Raw genomic sequence first — 24,419 nt, 5'->3', positions numbered from 1 at the left:
GCCTTGTATAAACCAATCACCTGTGCAATATCCTCACGCTTAGTAACTCTCCTGGACATCTTAAAGACCCAGAAATCACACGATAAAGCACTGTAACTCAGGCGTAAAATCACGGCACGTGGCGCTCACATGGGTACAATAACCTCCACCCACGCAACCTAAACAAAGACTGAGCGGTTGCTGCTATGTGACAGCTGTCGCCTAAGGGTTCCAGATGCCGTTAAAATTGTTACTAAATATTTCTGATCAAAATTTATCCCTATCTTGAGGGTAAAACGATTTGTGCTAAAAGTGTAGTCACAACCCAATTTGTGCCTTACGACCGCCTCAGATATAGATAAAAAAAAAAAAAAAATTGTTTTAAATGACACACGCATTTTCTATACCGAAACGTTTCCAGTTAATGTAGTCTCCATGTATAATTAGAATATTATGGAGGCCCCATGTGCATTCAGCTGACTACATTAAAGGTTAAGTGCTCAGTCACACTGTATCCATTCCTTATTATTTATTACTTTCACTATACTGTATCCATTCATCATTATTCATTACTTTTACTGTACTGTATTTCATTGTAGATTTTTTTTTATCTATGTCGGACTTACGACCATGTCGGACTTACGACCTGGATTTGGGTCCCTAACCCCGTCGTAAGTCGGGGTCTAGGGGTATAGGTGCGTAATTAAATTTCGCGCCGGTTCCTGAAAAGTGTCAATTATCCTGCCAAAAATGAATTTCATATAATCACATTTTCTATATGTTTTTCCTAGAGAACTTTCAGTATATTTTCCAAATCTGGAACAAAAATTCACATATGTGTGCAAATTTTAGAGAAAAAATGACATTTATACCCAAAAATGCAGGAAATTGGTATAAATCAATGTCTGGTATATGGCAAATAAATTTAATCAATTTGGTTACTAAACAGCAAATTTAGATATGTATTACATATTCAGATAATATCAAACAAAATAGTACAAAAATAAGCTATATTGCATTCAGGAAATACTCCTATACCTCAATACATAATCATGCAAAACACGGCAAATATGTAAAATCGACAAGCCAATACGATGCATGCATGTCATTTACATATTATCATTTACCAATTTCATATTTACTTATGACATATTTTAGTCATCATTTGCAGTGCAGGCACAAGTTTTCTTATACTTTACCTTGGTGTGATACTCCTCAAAACACGGTGCAATACACAATGGTGGCTTTGCAACACACATTTCACAGTAATAGCTTGTCTGTTTACGCTTGCAACTACCCTTCCCTTTTTTTGTACACTCTGAAGGTAGTATGCTACATACAACACAGTTTGGTGCAGACTTTTGTTTCAGTTTATTGTTCCTAGGAAAGTGGCGCTGTACCAACCTCAAATCTGTTGGGTCATTACTCCTGCGACCTCTTTTCTTTAGAATTCTTCTATTATACCCTTGCAGCAACCCATCTATTACATTTTCCCTAAATGTCCTCTGTGACATCTTCTTCAAGGGATTTTGTATATTATAACAAATGCAACCATTGACTAGTGCTGTTTCAACAAAAAAATGCCACAGAGTCTGATACCACTTTTTATGTCTCCGTTCAAAAGGATAGGTTGAGCACAACTGGTCAAATTTGTCCACCCCTCCCATATGTTTATTATACATAACCTGAATATTTGGTTTTTTTACAGTCCTCAAACCTGTTTTTGCATGTACTTCAACACCAGTTACTCCTACATTACCCACCGTGGCCAACATATTGACTTTACCCGTGTCTTGCCATGTACATGCAAGCATTGTTTTGTTTGCATTCTCCCAGATTGTTGGAAGTGCACCACGCTTTGGTTTCATATTCTTCATTTCTTTAGGCAATCCCTTTCTGTTTGCACGTACTGTGCCACATGCACCTATTTTCTTCACTCTAAGATATTCATACAACTGTAAACTGGAGTAAAAGTTATCCATGTACACAATATATCCCTGATTTTCATAGCCTTGTAATAAATCTTTTACTACCCTATAGCCCAATCCGTGCTCTTGTGTTGCTGCTTCCTTACCTGTATATATCTGAAATCTTACGAGAAAACCAGTATGGGAGTCACAGAAAGACCACAGTTTTATTCCCCATTTTGTACTAGGTTTACTAGGCAGGTACTGTTTCCAAAAAAGTCTCCCCTTGAATTTGAGCATGCTCTCATCCACACATATTTCTTTGTTGGGGATATAAGCAGCAGCATATGTATTACTTACCAGGTCAATTAGTTTTCTAACTTTGAATAATCTGTCAGGAATATCATCTTCACCTTGGTCCTCATTATTGGCAAAATGTACAAACGACTTTAGTAGCATGTACTGGTCCCTAGAAAAAATATTACCAAAACCAGGTGTTCGTGTAAGCCAATAGGAATCCTGAAAATATGATTGCAAGGTGGGCTTGTGAACCAGTCCCTTTCCAATTTCCATTGCTACCATAGCTTTTATTTCCTGGGAATGTACATCCTTCCACTGCCTAAACCTCGACCTTCTAGGTAATTCTCCTATTTCATCTAACCTTTGCTTAGCATAACGGTTTGTCTCCGTAGCAACTAAGTCATAAATTGGCATGGGAAAAAATTGAGTGAAACATTGGTATGGATTCAGATTATCAAAACCCTGTACACCTGGCTGACCAGTGAAAGCAGGAATACTGTCTAAGTCTGGGTAATTCTGTCCTTCAGTATATATTGTCTTTTGCCATGTATAATCTCGTGTACCTGGGGTGGTTCAGGTGTACCTGACCTACTACGTGGCTGTGAATCTGGTGAACTGTCCCTAAGTAGATGTGGAGCTGGTGACCTGTCCCTATGTATACGTGCAGCTGGTGATCTGTCCCTATGTCGACGTGGAGCTTCTGTAGCAGAGCTGGTACTTGGACGTGGTGATGTGTCATCTGTGTCGTCCTCAGCAGTGTCACTACTGTCATCAACAGCAGAGACAGCAGGATCATCTACACGTTCTGCCTCCTCCTCACTGTCAAAAGCTTCAAATAATGCAGCTTGGATCTCCCTGTCAGTCCTAAGCTTTCTTTTCTTACCACTCATGATTACTGTGGGATAAAAAAATTGGAAAACATGAACACTAACATCAAAAACTTCTTAGCTGTCAATGTCAATGTCAATGTAACTATAACAATAAAATAATAAATCGATTACAAATAATAAATTATTACAGTAAACAAGTAAATAAGAAAATCCCAATGAATTCCATGATGAATAAACGAAATAAAATAGTTAAATGTCCACTCACGTCACGAGTCCCAATACCGCCAAACAGCTGATCGCACAGCTGGCCAGAAAGTAACCAAACACTTCACGTCCCTCACCAATCACAGACGCCCATACATCCTATAAGAGGACATAAAACAACTATATGAATATCAGAGTATCCTATAGCGCCCATAAGCTGATCACAAACATAATAAAATATGAATAATACACTTGGCTGCATATAAAAAAGAATGGAAAAAAAAAAAATTCCAGAACAAAATTGGTAAATAATGACATTTACGTACATTTTCCCACCTTATTATAGAATATCAAGCTTATATTGGTATATCAGCTTATACTTGATGATATACTGATTATATACATATGCTATAACAAGCAAAAACATAACTAATATCCACAAAATGACAATAATTCACCTACCGCAAATGCTAGAACCGGACGTCAACAAAAGCACTTCAGTCTGAGTGTAGTTGTCTGGGCGAGCGTCAGGTGGCAGCAGTTGGGCGGGTGGTGGCGATTTGAAGGTTCCTGTGATATGTCCGCATGTCGTCTCATTTGGGGAAGTTTTTTCAAGGCCGTGGGATATCCCCGCTTGTCGCATTTAATTAATATAATATTTTGGGCGGGTTTACCCGCATGTCGCATCCAAAGGGTTAATATCACTATGACTTAAATTGTGTTCTTCGGAGACTGACGCACCTTCTTCCTCCTCTTCACTGACGTGTTCTTCTTCCAACATCTCGTCGGCAGTCACTTCAGGATCTCTGATCACCTCCAGGATGTCGTCGTTGGTGGTCTCGGAGAAGCCTGGAACTGTAACAGTCTGCGCAGCTTCTCTGGCAAGGTCCACTGCTACTGCAACATTCTGAACCTCACCAGTCACAGATTGACTCCTCCTCTCACCTGGTATTCCATGCAACACATGTCTCCATGCGTGACGAATTGTAGCAATAGACAGCTGATCCCATGACTCCACCAAGAAGTCCACAGCTTTCTTGATGTTAAATACTCTCCAGAATTGTTTGAAGAGTATTTTTTGCTGTTCTAACTGTTGATCCTCATCTTCTTCGCTCTTGCTATCGGTGGTGGTGTCACTCAGGTTACGCAACTCTTCCCTGGTGTTGGTGTAGTCGTTCAGGAGCTGGAATTTTTTTGTTGAGAATGCAGCTTTCACATTGCAAATCAACTCCTGGTCCATGGGCTGGATTAAAGACGTAGTGTTGGGAGGAAGGAAGACCACTTTTACGTTGGGGTGACGATCTAACAGTAGGGGCGAGTGTCCTGGTGCGTTGTCCAGCAGCAACAAAATATTAAATGGGACATTCTGTCGCTCACAGAATTTCTTTACATCGGGAACAAAACAGTCATCAAACCAGGAGAGGGACAGTGTAGAGAACATCCATGCCTTACGTGCGGTCAGCCAGTGGACATTTAGCTTGGTTATGTCCATGCTCTTGTAGGCGTGCGGCTTGCGGGCTGTGTGGATCACCGATAACTTGAGCTTACAGGTACCGGAGGCATTGGTGGTAAACAGGACGGTGATGCGTTCCTTCTGCATTTTCCGGCCCCGAATCCTGCTGGCATTCTTCACAACGAAGGACTTGGAAGGTAGTTTTTTCCAGAAAAGACCAGATTCGTCCATGTTAAACACCTGGTCGTCACTGTACTGTCCTTCCTCCATAATCTCACGTAAAAACGGAGGAAATTCCCGAGCCGCAGCACGATCAGCACTCGCTTCTTCACCACCAATGTTTATATTGGTGATCTTGTTCCGGATCTTAAACCTCTGTAACCACCCAGAGGAAGCATTAAAGGGTTTGGGCTCTGAAGTTCCCATGTTTCGTGCCACTGCCATGTACAGTTCACGTGCGTAGTCCTTAACAGAGCACGTGTCGACCGCCATGTTCCGTCGCGCCTGACGCACCAAGTACCTCACAAGTAATTTTTCTGTCTTGAGAAGCACCTGGTTGTGAAAATACTTGATATAGAAGCACCTGTAGACTTTGTGATCTTCATGTGCTCCTTTATCTTGGCTGAATCCTTCTTTATAGTCCGGATCGTAGATTCGTTCACGCCATGCTGGCGCGCCAAATCAACCTGCCTTGTTCCTTTCTCCAACTCTTGGATGATGGTATACTTCACCTCGTAGCTTAAGGAACGTCGTGTCTTCTTTGGTTTAGTGCCGCTGGGTCCAGGTAAGGAAAGGTTTCTCTCTGGGGGTGGTGGTCCAGCGGAAGCCATTTTACGGAACAATGGATGCGCGTTTACACGGAGTGGCCTTGAGGGATGAAACTGCTGCGGCTAGGTCAAGCGTCGTCTTTCTTCCCTCCCTCCCTCCCTCCCCCTGGTGGACACGTCATAATACTTTAAGCCAATTACAGCTAGCAGCAGAGGGGGGTAGGGATGCATGGCCAATCACAGGTCTGATACGTCATATGACGTCAGTGATAACGCAACAAAGACATACGCTTGCCCAAGCGGAGGGAGGAGGAGGGAGAGGCAGGCAGGCAGGCGGGCGGGTGGGGCGAATCTAAAAATAGCGTCGCGCCGGACACTCTCCGCGTAATGGGGTTCACGTACCGCGTAATGTGAGCACGTGAGGTTCTGGCAAGGCACCGCGTTAACGTGGAAACGCGGAATGCGGGACCGCGTAAAGTGAGGGTTAACTGTATACTGTATTGGCAGAATAGCCTACCAGCCGATGCGCAAGCCAAAACATGTTGACATGTTTTTGTAAGGATTTCTTTAATCAAATTTTTTTCATTAACCGAATTGAAGATTCTTTTGAAAGGTGGTTCGTTAACCGAAATTTCGTTAACCGAACCGTTCGTTAACCGAGGGACCACTGTATTACTAAAAGTTGTCTGTGTGTCTCACTGAGAGCTTCTTGTGAAGAGTAATGCAAATAAAATAAAGTCTAAATTAATTATTTATAGGAAATAAGTATTATCATCAGTAAATAAACGCATAATTGGCCAACTCAGACACAAAGGCAAACGGGAAAATGACCCCTAAGTGCGTAGTGACAGCGAGTGCTCGATGTAAAAAAAAAACTTTCACCGAATTTGTCTCGTCACTGAGGCACCACGGAAGAATATAGAGGGACAATGTATAGTTTTTCTTTCATCTTTTTTATTGTTTTATCATTTATAAATGTTAAAAATTATTTTTTGGAAAAGTTGATTTTTCTCGTTTTACCCCGCGTTGGGGGTATGGCCAGCAGCACCCTAGCCCAGGGCGTAAGGGTTAAGTCATATGGTGGTAGGCAGGAAAAGAGCATCACCTGACACCACCTTGCATCTGGGAACCAGTGTGTGTTGGTTTTCTTTACTACAGTATTATATTATTATTGTCTCTGAAGTGTTCAGACTACACACATTCTGGTGCTAGCTGGCACCATTGAATAGGAAAAGTGCTATTATTTCACCCAATTTGCTTTATTCTTGAATTAAGGAAGATTTTTTTCTGTACTTGTAGATATTTCCTTAAGGTCACCCATGGTGACAACTTACACCATATAACTAGGGTTCATATTTTATAACTGTCTTAGTATAGCCTAAAACTTCAATTTTAAAATGAATATTTGGTGTTCGTCTTATGTGCCACATCACCTCATATGCCAGTTTACATGGGTAATTGTTTGATACACAGTACACAATTATGGAGGGTACCTGATACAAGAGAGTTATAAGATGGGTATGTACCAATGTATAAGTAAAGTATTGTAAATTGATTGTCAAATCAAATGGCCGTGAAATGATGAGTTCTCAAAATGAGTCTTCATTGAAATTATCATCATTTGGTGTGGGATGCCATGATGTACAGTATACTAATTTTATTGTTTATTGTTTTCTGATATTTTTTTCAGGTATAATAGCATATTACACAATCACATGCGAAAGATGCAAGGTGGGCGAAGTTCCGGAAAATCATGGTTGCGGGACTGGCTTCGGCCTTCCTGTGTTCCAATCACCATAGTTGTCACACTCTCCATGTTGATTATGGCCATGGCTCTCTTGGACGATAACATATCCCGCAACCAGAGCAAGTACTCCTCATGTGATCAGTGCAGGTTTGTTAGCCTTTGTAGTTTTGTGAATATTTAAATAAAGTGAAAGATTGACATTTGAGATGCCATTTCATGGCTGAGGGAAAGAGAAAAATGACATGATAGAGCCACCTACCAGAAAACCCTCTCCCCTGTCTGAGTCTACAGTACAGTACCTTGTTTTAATGACTCACTGTATTTGTAAGTAACCGCTGAATCTTGGTTGAAGCTTGCATCATAAACCCTGGTTCAAATGGGAAAGTAGCTATTCTGCAACAATTTATATATATACAGTATCTAAAAGGACAGCATCCTTACTGTGAAAATGCACATGGCCTCATGGACAAGCTAAGGGAAGGAATCTCACAGGTTCTTTGTTGAATGGCCATTAGATCTTAAAGTAGATAATTTAATTAGTGCTTGAGATGGCTTGTTAGTTTTATATACTACACTTAGGTGAATTAATTTGTGATGTCTTAACTGTTAACATAAACAAAAATAACTGTATACTGTACTGTGTATTTTTTTTTAATTCTATATTATTTTTCTTTTCCAGTTTTCGTTTAGTTGAGAGCATTCCAGAGAATTTGACCTACAGCCCAGGGAGTGTACAGTATGATAGCATCTATAGCGCTTGGGCATCTCTTATAGATGGTGCAGAAACTTCTATTGATATAGCAGCCTTTTACTGGACACTCCGTAATGATGACGTTCTCGAGAAGCCAGTGGCTTCATCCTGGCAAGGAGAAGATATTTTTAGACGTCTAAATGAAACAGGTTAGTGTGACTGTTATATTTTTTATCATATAATAACCATAGCCTTATACCTACAGATATATTAGTTATACTGTAATGTACAGTATACCACAGTGTTGCTGTTTGGAGTCACTTCTCCCAGCAGTACAGTAGTGTTTGTAGATGATGAATGAATGCCCAATAATCAGATCAAATATGATAGGTAAAAGTCGGTGATCTTTTTTCATTTGTTGAGTGTTTTTAGTTATAGGTATCCCGCACTTAATGAATGAGTTATGTTCCTTGAAAACCATTCTTTAGGTGAATTTTGTATCTTGAATAACATAACATATGGGAAAAATAGGGTTTGGTTACCCAATGACAAGAAAACCCTAATATCACATCCCAAAAGCATGAAATCATGATGAACAACAAAAAACTACCAAACTAATGAAAAAGAGTCCTGTACTGTACACAACTCAGGTGATGAGGACATCTCGGCAATCTTGATCAACGTTCTGAATTCTCTCCCCGTATGCCCTAATCTTGTCGTTCTCGTTCCTCCTGTGTGCAGCATCGAGAGCTAGGTTACGGTGACATGCGGCCATGGGATAAAAAATCCTGATGTAGAAGAAGGCTCGCTGTCCCCGCGTCCATAATCCATGAGCGCTGACGTCAACAAGGGCTTCGTTGGATGTGTTTGAAGTCCTATGTTGGAAATTCTCACTGTCCAATGGAAGGAGGGTCGGTTCTACCCTGACATCATGGCAGATTTCCTTCAACATGTTTGCAGTGAGATCCCTTACTTCGTCATGCCTCATGCATACGAAGCCCCCTTTCTTGCACACTCTGGCGTGATCGACGTCATAGGAAGAGCCACACATGCATTGGGAGGGCAAGCCTTCTACTGGCCTACTGTACCTTAGAGCAATGGCATCTGTAAATTCTTGTTTATTAAGACTGAAACCTTTTGCCCTTATCGGTAACGCAGTTAGCCAGTTCGAGACGCCCACCTCCTGCGCTATAGCTACTTTTTTTCAAATTCTCTGGTACTTGCAGCATCGGTTGCTGTAACTTATCACTTTGGCCGTGCTGTCGTTTTGTCGTAATGAACCGTCGAATCTTGTTTACTTCACTGGTATCCACCTCCCCTGTTACGTTTTGAACTATTATGTGGTTGGTGAGGGCTGCCGTGAGCTTAACTGAGTTTTGATTTTCGGTGGCAGCAATCTCCTCTGGATTGGTCAATCCCATTACTCCCAGTCTTGGTGGTAGTGCAAGGAGTGACCTTTCTGCTGGTGTTAAGTGAAGGTGTTTCACTAATTTTGGAATGAAATTGACGCTAATGGCTTCTTCCAGAGGGTGAAGGAGGGGTCCTGAAGTCCTTTGTGCCAATTACTGCACCAAGGTGTCTTTGGCCATCCTTTGTTATTTTGACCTCACTTTCACCGAACCCCTCCATTGCCTGTTCATGGTGTTCTGGCTTCACAATGAGGAAGGACTTGCTGGCATTTGGGTGGTACCCTATTTGTGGACCATGTGATGTTATCAAATCCCACCACTTTTTGATGTCCTCCACTTTTCCTGCTCCTGTAAGGTTGTCAGCATATGCCACTAGCTTGACCTCGGTTGTTTCACATTTTATTGTGTGTTGGAGCACTGATAGGCCTATTGCATACATTGCCATGCAACAGGGTCCCCCTGCATTGTTCCCTCAGTTGACTGTATGATGGTATCACCTCTTAGAGCCTTGATGTTTGTTATATAGGGGTCTGATGGATTCCTATAGGTGTTTTCAACATATATTGCAAAGCTATGACACTTGATCTTGATGATGTGCAGTTTAGCTTTGCGGTTGAGTACGTTGAATGCGTCAACCAAGAGAACTGCCTCACATTCACGCTGCTCAAATATCGTTCTCATGGCGTGAATGGCAGCTTCCCCTCCAGCCTGTCACAAACATTGTAGCAAATATGCATTTTCCGATGATCCGCCTCAGCACTTCCCCCACCCCTATAGGCCTTCATCCTGGATTCTTATCCAGGGGAATGAGGCAGCAGGCTGTCAGAGCATGGAGGTGGTGGCAGCACGAGGTTGCTATCCTTCTTGCAAGGGCGGCGGTGGCATTGCAGAGATCACTTGTTACGGCACCAAACTTGTTAGTGCTGAGGATGACTCTCCAACCGTTTGCATCCAGGCCTAAAGGGCCGGCCCCTCCCTGAGTTTTCAGTGCTTTTATTCCACACCATCCCACCTGCAAGGGGATGTTTTTCTTCCAGTTGTTTTATTTTCCCTCTTTATTGGCAGGACACCCCCGGAGGATTCCTCTGTGAGAGATCTGACTGCCAAAGACATATTTCCCACACGCATCTTGTTTCCAAACTTTCTGGCAACGTCATCGTTGTTTTGCTTTTCGTCTCCCCTAAATTTTAGTCTCTCCTGCAGTGTTCTTGCTTCACATAGGAGATCATCAAGGGCCCCATTCTGCCACATTGTCAATCTTCTCTTCATTGCTGCCACATTTTCTTTCTGCTTATTCCTTGCATGTCCTCTGACAGAATAGATGGGGTATTATTGCCAGTATTTGAAGAGCTAAAGGGGTAAGGAAGCAGTCCTGAGTGTACTCGGTTATGAGGCGAGTCATCTCCCGAATCGTTTCTTTGGTGGCTGCACACTTGGGTGGTTCAAATAGGTTAGCTGGCAACCACCTGACAATTTCTGAGTAAGTTTCTTTAACCCATATGTCCGCATTTTCCATCGAAATGCCGTTCCACTGTCTTGGCTGTCTGTCATTCACCTGGTGGACATCGGCTACTGTTGGAGCAGCGTTTATTAGTACTACTACTACTACTATTTTTTTTTTAAGCAAAATGGCCTCCAGCCCCCCCCAATAGCCAAACCTTTGCCACCATTTTATTACCTTTATATTAAATATTCTAATACATAAGTAGCTACCCTAGCTGTGTTGGGTTAGTTGAGTCGCAGATCTATACGGCATTCAGTGACTAGCCTCATAGTCAATATCTGCAACTGTTGTCGGGTTTGGGGCCGATGCTCTCTTTCCCCTGAGGCAAAGCAAAGCCGACCGAAGGAGAGAGAAGGACACTTGACTTCTCATCCAGGCCGTAACATAACTTCTGGGCTGCTGCTTCTGTTCAGATATCACCTCCGCGAGTCTGGCGTAGAAGCATCTTGCACTTGGTCCCATCCCACCAGAGGTTGTGAACACTAGAGGAGTGAAGCTGCCTTGATCAACATTCTGAATTCTCTCCCCGTATGCCCATATCTTGTCATTCTCGTTCCTCCTGTGTGCAGCATCGAGAGCTAAGTTACGGTGACATGCGGCCATGGGATAAAAAATCCTGATGTAGAAGAAGGCTCGCTGTCCCTGCGTCCAGAATCCTTGAGCACTGACGTCAACACGGGCTTCGTTGGATGTGTTTGAAGTCCTATGTTGGAAAATTTCACCGTCCAATGGAAGGAGAGTCGGTTCTACCCTGACATCACGGCAGATTTCCTTCAACATATTTGCTGTGAGATCCCTTACTTCATCATGGCTCATGCATATGAAACCCTCTTTCTTGCACACCATGGCGTGATCGACGTCATAGGAAGAGCCACACACGCATTGGGAGGGCAAACCTTCTACTGGCCTACCGTACCTTAGAGCAATGGCATCTGTAAATTCTTGTTTATTGCTGCTGCTGCTGCTGTAAACAGACCATTTCACATCCCCCATAATTTTAGCTGTAATGATTTATAAGTGTTTGTTTTAACATAATACTACAAAAATCAATGTTTTGTTTATTCTAGATGGGCTGAGGTGCATCTGGGTAGACTGTCAATCGTTTTAGTATTTTGTGTTTCTCTCAAGTACCAAACTAAATTATTCCATTGAAACAACACTTTGATTTAGTGCAAATTCGGTTTAATGTGACCTCTCTTGTAATGTATCTCGTGTTACATCGACGTTCTACTGTACTGCTGCTGCTCCCTTGTGGCAAAAGAGCTGGCAAGGTATTACATTGACATAGCAGCGATCAGTGAGTCCCAGCTCCCAGATGAGGGCCAGCTGCACCTTCTTCTGGAAGGGTAAGCCTTCGACAGTGTCTTGCACACCAGCACCCAGTCTGAGTTCTTCCCCATCCAAACAGGGGTTAAACAAGGGTGTGTTCTGGCACCAACTCTCTTTTCCAACCTCTAATGTTAACCACTTTCGGTATCTCGGCTCCCACCTGTCCACCACCGCAGACATCGATGAAGAGATTCAGCATCTGATCGGATGTGCATCTCAAGGACTCCGAAACCGTGTCTTCACCTGTAGGGAGCTGAAATTATCTACAAAGCTTCATTAATATCAAGCAGTGGTCCTCCCCACCCTGCTATATGGCAGTGAGACATGGGTCACATGCACTTGGAAACTTTCACCAATGTAGTCTATGTTCCATACTCCAAGTTTGCTGGGAAGACAAGAGAACAAATGCCAGTATTCTTGCTGACACCAACTGTAGGAGCATTGAGGCTACCATTATCCATGAAGAGCTACGTCGGACTGGCCATGTTACCCGCATGGACGACAGTAGACTGCTTAAGCAGCTACTTTACAGTCACCTAACGAATGGTAAACATAATGCCGATGGGCAATTGAAAAGGTAAAAGGATAATCTTAAGACAAACCTGAAAAAGTGCCAAATCGACCTTCCTCTCCTGGGAGTCGATTACTCCACATCGTAACGCTTGGAGGAGCACCACAAGAGAAGGTGTCAATACTTTCGTGTTAGCCCGACTGCAAACCGAGGCAGACAAGCGCCAATGCCGGAAAGACGCTGCCACTGCCCCTCCCTCACTAGATGCAGCCCTCCACGTGTGCAGCGAATGTGGATGACCTTGCGAGTCCTGTTTCGGCCTCTATAGTCACCTCAAAACTCACCAACCTAGGTGACATCCCTAATAACTCATGTCATTGTATCATAGCTGGATGATCATCATACTCGATTCCGAGTGACCGCAAAGTAGTGTGTGTGTGTGTGTGTGTGTGTGTAATAATAATAATAATAATAATAATAATAATAATTAACGGTTTATTGAAAGAGCTTGGCAGCCAGAAGACTGAAAATATACAGTTACATATTTGGGGAATGGGTTACGAATTACAAATAATATACAAGTAACATGAGTGACACAAATAAGACATATAATAACTAGATGGGGAAAAGCTCAAACTACAGTTCATTTCAACATAGTGACAGTGCAAGGAGTAGTGTTTACTGGGAGTGAATACACTGATTTATTACAAGTTATCGATAATTTTTACAATGGTTGGGACTGGGCTGTTCTTATAGCGATCAGTTCGTGCACGTATGGGCTGGATGCGGTTGTGGTGTCGAACAGCAATTCTCGGACTAGGGATCTCAGGTGGTAGTAGGAGCCGGTGTCGAGGATGGTGTAGAAGCTTCTTACCAAATTTGCAGATGAGGTCGTGGTGATGGTCAGTGAGAGTCGAAAGGGTCAGTGTGTTGAGCGCTTCTTGATATGTGGAGTAGGAAGGGGAGAGAATAATCTTGCATGCCCTCTTTTGCACTTTTTCTAGGTGTTTACGTTGTGTGGCATTTAGGGAGGAAGACCAGGTGGGGGAGGCATAGGTGAGCTTGGGAAGTATGAATGTTGTGTAAACACTGAGGAGCTCGTGTGCAGGAACTCCGAGGGACTTGAGTCGGCGGAGGAGGTGGAGACGGAAACTGGAGGATTTGATAACTTCACTGACGTGTGGTTTCCAATTTAGTTTGTTGTCTATGGTGACGCCGAGGAGCTTCGTGGAATCTACAACCTTGAGTGTGTTCGGACCTAGAGTAATGGAAGGAGGTGGGACAATGTCGGAGGAGAGGTTGATGTGCATAACCATGGTCTTGGTATGGTTGATGGTGACATGGTTGTTGGTGGCCCAGTTTTGGAGACTGTTCAATTAATCCTGAAGGGCGGTATAGTTGGGAGCAGAATTGTTGACGCTGATCCCAATGGTGGAGTCGTCGACATATTTCCAGCGAGCAGGGATTTCTCTTAGGGCATCATTGATGAGCATAAGGAAGCAGAGTGGTCCCATCTTGGTGCCTTGGGGGACGCCACATGTGATTGACTGAAAGGTGGAGACAGCCCCTCGGAAGCGTACAGCTTGGCGTCGGTCACTGAGGAAGTCTGTAAGCCATGGTATAAGACTTCTCCGGAGCCCGAGGTCAATAGCTTTGTTGATGATTATATTGTGGTCGACTAGGTCGAACGCTTTAATGACAAGCCAAATAATAAGGTAAAAATAAGTATTTTACTGTACTGTACAGTATATGAAAGATTCTGGTATCAATACGCTCAAATTATTAGTTTCTATCCCCCAAGTTGTTGTTATTCTGGGCTTGAGAGATGAAAATCAGGCGCATTTTCCTTTAAGTCTGTGCTTTGATATTAAAGCCAAATGAAAGTTTTACACTGTTGCCATTTGCATACACTACCTGCTCCACCATAGTAATGAAGATCAGCTGAGACTCCAATTCCCTAGCAACGCTCCCCACCAGCTGCACTCTGTGCTCTCCTCCCATTATGTGTTTACCCTTAGGACAGTTATTTCATTTACCTATGTTTACACTATGTATTTTGGTTGGTGTGTGAATATAACTGAGTAAAAATAAATGAAAATGGTTACGTATATCTACCTGAAAATATGAGTTGAAAAGCCATAACACCTCACAGCTTGGCCCAGTAGCTTGGTGGTTACAATGAAGAAGTGTTAACTTGGCTACAATGCCATGATTTATCACTTTTAAACACTATTCTATTAGTAAACATTAATAATAACATTAAATCCAGTGAAATAAGCAGAGAGTGAGGAGAGTTACAACTGCAAATGATGCACTAACTAGCTGTCACTCACTCCACTTACCCGTTTCTATTGCCAGGGGTAGTCAGGCGTACACATGGGAGAAATACATGACCTTCTTTTCTCACTTCACTTGTTTGGGCACCTTGCTGCAGCTGGATGAAGGTGGTTGAGGGTGTTTGGGAGCCATCACAAGCACAAGGAGCACAGTAGCACACACGCGAAATGGACAAGTGTTTAACCCGGACTGTCACAAAGGCGGAGTAAGCGCACATGGCCCACCCTACCTGCAAACATTCTTGGGTACATCTAGGGTGTCATCCGAGAATATATAATCGAAGGCCGCGAATTAAAATCAATGAATTTTAAGGGCATGCTGAACTGCATAAAAACTTCATCAATATAACCACTCAGGGGATGAAAATCAAACTTTTCTTGAACGACTCTGAAATCATAGTTGGTGCTCAAACAGTTAATGGTCTTCTATATCAAGGGTTGTGCAATATATCAGGTAACTGTTTCAAAGCTTGTTAAAAGTATAATAGAAATATAGCACAAGGGAATTGTACTGTACTTGTTCTGCACAGCATTATGCTATCACTGCAAAGTCATATTCCTCAATTTTGTATTGAAGTAAACAACTACAGCGGGTATGTATACATTACACAGTACAGTATGTTATATGTATGATGTTAATGCTTCTTCATATTTTCTTTCAGGAAGCAGTAAGAATGTTCTTATCAGAATAGCACAGAACTCACCCTCATCTGTTTCTCCTCAAAATGACAGTGCCATCCTTGCTGCAGTAGGTGCCGCACAGGTAAGTACTGACATTGTGTGTCACTTGATGGTCAGGTACAGGTAAAACATGGGGTTCAATGGTATACATTCCCAGTACAGTTCCCAAACACACATGTATATGTGACAAAAATATTTCTACACTTATAAAATCAATAGAAAACAATTAAACAACACTCACCACATCATGAAGAATAAGCCTGTGGGTGGAGTGGAGACGTTACTCTGACTCTCACACAGCCTTTGGGGGAGTCTCATACCGCTTAAAAATATCAAGCTTCACCTCGGAGATATGGTTGTCTTAGATGCCTTGACCTTTCCAGACATTTTCAAAGTTACATTGCTTACTTCACAGTCACAAAAACAGAGCGAATGATGATAACATAAACACAATGATAGCGGCCGACACTGCTCACATCATTTTAACAATAACAGAGGCGAAGCACTTTACAGTCACAAAAATTGAAAAAAAAATCACTTCACAATCACCATAACACAGTTTATTCTTAATGTTAGTGCTGTCCTCTCACTATAAGGAAAAAAAAATACCAATGATGAATACAATGTATGATGCTGGCCGTTAATCATTCAACGAGGTTTACGTATATACTGTATGCAGTGGTCCCTCGGTTAACGAACACAATTCGTTCCAGAAGGTTGTTCATTAACCGAAACCATTGTTTCAATGGGTTTTTGGTTAATTGGTTCCAGCTCACCGAAAATTACCTAAAGTAAAAAAAAAAAAATACAGTAAAGTACACTTACTTTGAGGTGTGTATGTAGAAGGCTCCTGGATGATGATGCTGATGTGAATTTGAAGTGGGAGGTGGAGGAGGAGAAGGAAGTGGGGGTGGAGGAGAAGCATTTTACTGCTTCTTGGAAAGTGAGTCACTTTACATGAAAATGTCAGGAACCTCTGGGCTGACAGATTCTCCAGCAGGAACATCCTCTCTCATTCTTGGAAGTGGAAGGCTGAGTGGTAGCATCTGTTTCCCGGTGCCTTTTAGTAAAGAAACTGTAAATTTTTGGTTGTGGGGCATTTCTCCTCCTCATCATTAACTGATGTTTGAAGAAGGAGACCACTCTGTCCTCAACATTACACAAAATAGGTTCTGTTGTTTCCACATCTGGGTGCCTTGAAGCCAGTTTCCTGAACTTATCCCAGTAGTGAACAACATCTTTCAAATCTGAAGTAGACATACAGTCATCACTTTCCCTTTCCTCCTCACCACTGTCAGCCTCCAACATCTCATCCAGTTGCTGCAAGTCATCGGGAGTAAGTTCCTGCTCATGAGACATCACAAGCTCTTCCACATCAACCTCCTCCACTTCGAGGTCCAATGACTGACCAATGGACACAATCTTCTTCTCCAACTCTGCTTCTTCTTCAAATCACTCAAAATCATGAACTGCTGATGGCCACAGTGCTTTCCGTGCAGAATTGAGAGATCTAGTGGAGACTTCTCGCCATAAGGACACAATCAATTTTACAGCCTGCAGGATGTTAAATTGTGTCTTCCAGAACTGTGTCAGTGTTAGTACAGCATCAGTGGAAGTTGCCTGATAACACCTCCTGAACATTTTCTTCATGTACAACTTCTTGAAGTTGCTGATCACATTCTGGTCCATTGGCTGTATGATTGATGTAGTGTTGGGAGGCAAAAACAACACTTTGACAAAGTCAAATTGAGCCTCCAAAGTGCTGGCAAGTTCAGGGTCATGACCAGGGGCATTATCCATAAGGAGAAGAGCCTTTAAAGGGAGTTTATTGGTGGTTAGGTAGCTCTTGACAGAAGGGCAAAACACCTCAACAGCCCATTCATTAAAGAGCTGTCTTGTCACCCATGCCTTATGGTTGGACTTGCAATAAACTTCAAGCTTTCCTCTTATCACTTTTTGTTGTTTGAACACCCTGGGGTTCTCAGACTGATAGACAAGCATAGGCTTCAGTCGGAAATCCCCTGAAACATTGGCACCAAACAATAGAGTGAGACGGTCCTTCATGGGTTTATGCCCAAGTAAAGAAGCTTCATCTCTGATGATGAATGTCCTTTTGGGCAGATAATTTCTTCATCCATCAGTTCCTTGAACTCCTCTACAAATTTTGCTGCTCCTTCTTTATCTGCACTGGCAGCTTTACCATGCCTAACAACACTAAAAATTATCACTTATTTTCTTAAATTTATCGAACCAGCTCTTGCTGGCCCTAAACTCTTGAAAGTCAGTTTCAGAAGATCTAGGTTGATCTTCCTTCAAATGTTCCTATATTTCCCAGGCTCTTTCACAAATAAATCCAGTATAAAATTGAATCTCCTTTCATTTGTTTTTCTTTAATCCAAATAAGAAGTAACCTCTATTTTTGCTACTAATGATCTACCTTTAAGCACTCTGGTAGCTTTATCTCTCACTTTCACTTCTTTAAATTTTTCTTTCTGCGCAAGAATTGTAGACACAGTTTTTTTTTAAATGAATTGAATTGTAACAGTTTATTTAACCAGAAAAATACAGATACAGAGTGGATAATAATAACAATACAGGTTGACTATAAAAAATCCGGCAACCTCGGGACCTAAGGAGTGCCGGATTTTCGAAAATGCCGGAAAACTGATGGTTATATTTGCTGTATAAGTTTAACAGAAAATGACTACCTGTACAGTCCTTTAAACAAAGAAAATTAAACAACACTTAAGTTAGGATAATATAATTGACATTGCTGGATTCCTTGTAAGACCAGGAATATTTTGAATATAAATGTCATATATTTTGCACAAAAGATAACATATTTACTCAGAGTAAACATTATATCTAAAATTTGTATGTCTAATGCAAAATCTATGATGTTTATATTCAAAATGATCATCAAATTGTAAGAATTCCAGCAATTTAAATTATATTCTGGCCAGGTAATTTGTATGAATTTTATGAGCTAAAACAAATATCTTCAATTAATAAAAAAAAAAATATTCTTCATGACACTATCTGTCAATCAAAGTACCCCAACTTGCCTCCCCCCCTCTTCCAACCGAGCTAGATGGTCGGTCGGTCCCAACCCTCCCCCCCAACCCCTACCAGAGAAATGTTGGGTGAAAAAACTAATTTTAACTTTTAGTAATAAATAATACCTTAAACTAAAGTTAGGATAATATAATTGACATTGCTGGATTCCTTGTAAGACCAGGAATATTTTGAATATAAATGTCATATATTTTGCACAAAAGATAACATATTAACTCAGTGTTTTTCCTGTTTGTCCTACATAATTACAATTACATTTGCTACATGGAATACAATAAACACTTCCATTTACATTTAAACTTGGGCTATTCCTTATTAACATATTGGTAATGGTTGAGTCATACTTGAAAACAACATTAATATTTATAAGCTTGAAAGACCGACCTAACGGGACAAATTCATTACGATAGGGCAGAGTCAAAATATTCTTAAGTGTAGGAACATGTCTGGTTTGAGAGGAATGAAAGGATTTTTTAGCCCTTTTAAAACAACGATCAACAAACACAGAAGGGTACCCGAGTCTACCAAAATGTCAGTTTTTTCTACTATGTTCTTAAGATGTCTGCGTATTTGTGACTCTGAATTTATTGACAATGAATTGAAACACATTTGTTCCATTGTAATTATGTAGGACAAACAGGAAAAACACTGCAGCTTAGAATCAAACAACATAAGTATAATATCAGAACTGCATCTGAAAGCAGTGCCTTGTTCGTTCATGTTAGGAATAATAATCACCCCATTGCTTGGGAAAAAAGCTTAGAAGTATTTAAATCATCTTGTGTCACAGAAAGACTTCTGGTTGAAGCTAGTTTGATTAAGGAATTAAAATCAATAGACCTAAGTGATGGTCAGTTCAAAACTGATAATATGTTACATAAATTTATTTGTCAGTGGCCCAAGGTTAAAAATGCTTTGAAAACCTTTGATCTAGATGTATGATAGTTATTTTGTAGGTCCCTTATTTTTGACCTGACCTGACTAGTCACGTCAACCCCCTTCTCTTAAGCTCCTCTACGTGTGTGTTGGTGTGGGGATTAGTGGATGACATCATTATGACCTAACCTCATGTTTTTAAGGTCACCCTGTATATTTAAGCCTCTCTTTGTCCATGTAGTCCAGTTGCCTCTGAAGATGTCTTGAATAAAGACGAAAGCTAAGGTGCTCCGTTGTTTCCATTTTCCCGTTTGATTTTATCAAATTATGTATATATATATACAGTATTATCCCGCCTAACGCGGTTTCACTTAACGCGTTTTATCATATACGCGGTGCCTCGCCAGAGCTGAACTTTCACTTAACACGGATTTTTTCCACATATACGCGGTGAGTGTCCGGCTGGAGACGCTATTTTTAGATTTGCCCCCCCTGCCACCCTGCCTGACTGCCTGTTTTAGCTCATAAAATTCATACAAATTACCCGGCTAGAATATAATTTACATTGCTGGAATTCTTATAATTTGGTGATCATTTTGAATATAAACATCATATATTTTGCATTAGACATACAAATTTTAGATAAAATTTTTTCTCTGGGTAACTATGTTATCTTTTGTGCAAAATATATGACATTTATATTCAAAATATTCCTGGTCTTACAAGGAATCCAGCAACGTCAATTATATTATCCTAACTTTAGTTTGAGGTAATATTTATTACAAAATGTTAAAATCTAAATTTTTCACCCACTCTTCTCTTGAAGGGATGATTGGTGGGGGTGGGGGGGAGGGTTGTGACTGACCGTGCGGTTGGAAGAGGGGGGAAGGCAAGGTGGGGTACTTTGATTGACAGATAGTGTCCTGAAGATTATTTTTTTTTTATTAACTGAAGATATTTGTTTTAGCTCATAAAATTCATACAAATTACCCGGCCAGAATATAATTTCCATTGCTGGAATTCTTATAATTTGGTGATCATTTTGAATATAAACATCATATATTTTGCATTTGACATACAAATTTTAGATAAAAACTTTTTCTGATTAACTATGTTATCTTTTGTGCAAAATATATGACATTTATATTCAAAATATTCCTGGTCTTACAAGGAATCCAGCAATGTCAATTGTATTATCCTAACTTTAGTTTGAGGTATTATTTATTAAAATTTAGTGGTTTTCCCCAAAAAATTTCTCAGAGAGGGAAGAGCCAGCAGTGTAGTGTGAGAAGAGGGGGAGGGAGTTGAGTCCATTATTTGAATGGACATTAACTTGGCGACTGTATTTCTCTATTTCTCTTAAGTATTAATTGTGTGCATGTACCATCATAAAATTAAGATGTTATTTTTACTACAACATAGTTATGTGTCTTCAAAAAGTGGAGTTTGGGGGTCGGGCTGGTTTCTATTGGAATTAATCCCATATGTTCTGTTGTTCACTTAACGCACTTAACACGGGACCCTCTGGGTTCTATTGACAGCGTTAAGTGGGGTACAACTGTATATATATATATATATATATATATATACTATATATATATATATATATATATATATATATATATATATATATATATATATATATATATATATATATATATATATATATATATATATATATATATATATATATATATATATATATATATATATATATATATATATATATATATATATATATATATATATACACACACAGTTAGACCCCGACTTACGACTACGTGGACTTACGTCCATTGGTACTTACGACCTGCTTTGACTGTACGTCCATACGGGACATACGACTGCGACCGTCGTGACCAAAAATTTTTTCAAATGACGCGCGCATTTTCTATACCGAAACGTTTCCGTCCTTGGCGAGAGGGAGGGGTGTCTTGGGTCGCCTCGTGGGTACACTCACTCAGTGGAGCGCTTTGTTTGTGTTTGGCTATCGTATCCTATACTGATCGCGCTGTGAACTTTCGTTATTATCGTATTTAATTGACTTTATAATGACTGGAAAGCATAAAAGTGAGATTGCTGGTGGTGCTCCAAGGAAAAGGAGACAGGCAATTACTTTTGAGATGAAACTGAAGATAATAACACAGTATGAGAATGGAAAAACAGTAGCAACAATCTCACGCGACCTAGGTTTCTCACACTCGACTATATCCACTATTCTGAAGGACAAGGAACGTATTCGTGAAGTAGTGAAAGGAACAACACCTATAAAGGGAACTATAATATCAAAGAAAAGACAAGGTCCTATCCACGATATGGAAAAATTATTGGTGATATGGATAGAAGACCAGATACAGAAGCGTGTACCCTTAAGCGTTCTAACCATACAGGCTAAAGCAAGAAGCCTGTTCCAAAGCCTGAAGGAGCAGGCAGGAGATGAATGTGATCAAACCTTTACAGGAAGTCATGGGTGGTTTGATAGATTTAAAAAACGCTACAGTCTACACAATGTTAAGGTGAGTGGAGAGGCAGCTAGTGCCTATGTTGGTGCTGCCGAAGCTTTTAAGGAGGAGTTAGATGATGTGATTGTGGAAGGGAATTATTTGCCTGAGCAAATATTCAATGTGGATGAGACTGGATTATTGTGGAAACGCATGCCTGAGCGGACATACATCCACAAAGAGGCAAAAACAATGCCCGGATTCAAGGCATTCAAGGACAGAAGTACACTTCTGTTGGGGGGGAATGTTGCTGGTTTCAAGCTAAAGCCCTTCATGATCTATCATTCAGAGAACCCCAGGGCTTTTAAAAATGTCAGCAAGCACACACTGCCAGTGTTTTATCGCAGTAACAAGAAAGCCTGGATGACCCTAGTACTGTTTGAGGATTAGTTCATGACTTGTTTCATTCCACGAGCCAAGGAGTATTGTCTGCAACAAAGGATTCCATTCAAGATTTTACTGATTTTGGATAATGCTCCGGGACACACACCACACCTGGACGACATGCACCCTGATGTTAAAGTAGTGTACATTCCACCTAACACTACCTCTATCATCCAACCCATGGATCAAGGTGCTATTGCTGCCTTTAAAGCGTATTATTTACGCACGACCTTCGCTCAGGCTGTTGCTGCTACTGAAGGTGAGAAAACGCTCAGAGAGTTTTGGAAGGAGTACAACATTTTGTCATGTATAAAGAACATTAGTACAGCATGGGATCAGGTTACAAACATTGCATGAATGGAATATGGAAGAAAATCCTGAAAAGATGTGTGCACAGTTTCAAAGGATTTAATGAAAATGAAGTTATTTTGGATATTAGTAACAAGATAGTGGAGTTAGGTAAACAGCTGGAGTTAGAAATTGATACTGAAGATGTTGGACAGTTGGTTTAAAGTGTAGCAGAAGAGCTCAGTAACGAGGATCTTATTGAACTAGATGCACAGAAAGTTGCAGAGGAAGAAGAGAGACAAAATGTAGAAGAAGAGCCTGCACCCCCCAAAAAGTTTTCAGTGAAACATATGGCAGAGGCATTTGCTACAATTAATAAAGGAATGCAAATGTTTGATGACATGGATCAAAATTATGAGCGTTATGCCAAAGTTGACAGAATGATCCAAGATGCACTTGCTTGCTACAGAGAAATTTATAATGAAAAGAAAAAGCAAACTGTGCAGTCTAAATTGGACATCTATTTCAAGAAGTCCCCCAGTACTGGCTCCTCACGCCCCACCAGTGCTGCCTCTTCACTCCCTCAAGATGATCCAGTACCTTCAACCAGCAAGTTACCCCTGTACATAAACCTGTCTGAAGGAAGCGACATTGATGACCCACCCAGCCCTGTCTCTTCTTCTGCTTCTTCCAATTAATATAGTCTCCATGTATCCTGTAAATAGAAAATTATGGGGGCTCTGTGTGCATTCAGCTGACTACATTTAAGGTAAGTGCTCAGTCACACTGTATCCATTCCTCATTATTTATTACTTTTACTGTACTGTATCCATTCCTCATTATTTTTTACGTTTAGTGTACTGTATTTCATTGTAGATTTTTAAATTTTTTTTGAAAAAAAAAATTTTGAATTTTTTTTTATTTTTTTTTATTTTTTTTAATTTTTTTTTATCTATGTCGGACTTACGACCTGCATTTGGGTCCCTAACTTAAATATAAATGAGAATCGGGGTCACAACTTCAATATATATATATATATATATATATATATATATATATATATATATATATATACAGTAATTACCCAGCTTGCTTGTGATCAATTGAACCCACACAGGGTACGCGTTAAGGAAAACGTTAAGTGAACAACAAGAACATATGGGATTAATTCAATAGAGACTGGCCGACCCCCAAACTCCACTTTTGTGACACACAACTATGTTGTAGTAAAATTTTATCTTAACTTTATGATGGTATGCACACACAATTAATAATTAAGAGAAATATCAATAATATTAGGTTTTTAACACTTGCATTAGCGGAAAGTAGAAAGATGGCTGGGCACCTGCGGGGATGGGGGTTGGTTCGAGCAGAGGGAGCAGATTATTGGCCCTCACCTGTATCACTTGTATCAATTGTATCACTATCCACCACAGAGGCTTGCAGGGCCTCTTTGTCAAAAACCCCTCAAAAGGCCATATAAGTCCATATCCTCACTATAATTATCACTATCACTGACTTGGGCGGCTGTGGTGGGTGTGGTGAAGAAGAGCTGGTAATGTTTTTGATGACTGCAAGACCTTATTAGCATCGTTGCCCGCGCCGCTTCAGCGTATATGATGAAAAATTCGTTAGAGTGAAAGTTCA

The 24,419-nt window shown here is 40.7% G+C and overlaps 2 protein-coding genes across 4 annotated transcripts in view; one reads left to right on the top strand and one right to left on the bottom strand.

The window, feature by feature from the left end:
- LOC121867939 (5'-3' exonuclease PLD3-like) overlaps positions 1-24,419 on the top strand; it is a gene marked incomplete in the record, with an annotated part of 228,254 nt that overhangs the window by 80,436 nt on the left and 123,399 nt on the right. For all 3 annotated transcript variants that reach the window (XM_042368087.1, XM_042368086.1, XM_042368088.1), the window contains 3 exon segments: positions 7,131-7,334; positions 7,867-8,087; positions 15,630-15,730. In XM_042368087.1, the coding sequence (XP_042224021.1) occupies positions 7,131-7,334; positions 7,867-8,087; positions 15,630-15,730 (526 nt within the window).
- On the bottom strand, positions 937-3,898 carry LOC121867941 (piggyBac transposable element-derived protein 4-like). The gene is made up of 3 exons (XM_042368089.1): positions 3,683-3,898; positions 3,282-3,379; positions 937-3,081 (listed from the first exon to the last, which is right to left on the bottom strand). The coding sequence occupies exon 3, from the start codon at positions 2,598-2,600 to the stop codon at positions 1,134-1,136; it is 1,467 nt and encodes a 488-aa protein (XP_042224023.1). The 5' UTR covers positions 2,601-3,081; positions 3,282-3,379; positions 3,683-3,898; the 3' UTR covers positions 937-1,133.

Source organism: Homarus americanus, unplaced genomic scaffold (assembly GCF_018991925.1).
Source record: "Homarus americanus isolate GMGI-L3 unplaced genomic scaffold, GMGI_Hamer_2.0 scaffold37032, whole genome shotgun sequence".
Lineage (NCBI taxonomy): Eukaryota > Metazoa > Arthropoda > Malacostraca > Decapoda > Nephropidae > Homarus > Homarus americanus.
The sequence above is the reverse complement of the archived record's forward strand: the minus strand, read 5'-3'. Positions and strand labels throughout refer to the sequence as shown.

What these genes read in the sequence shown, in the direction of transcription:
- LOC121867941 (XM_042368089.1), bottom strand. Translation starts at nt 2,600, where the DNA reads ATGCCAATTTATGACTTAGTTGCTACGGAGACAAACCGTTATGCTAAG.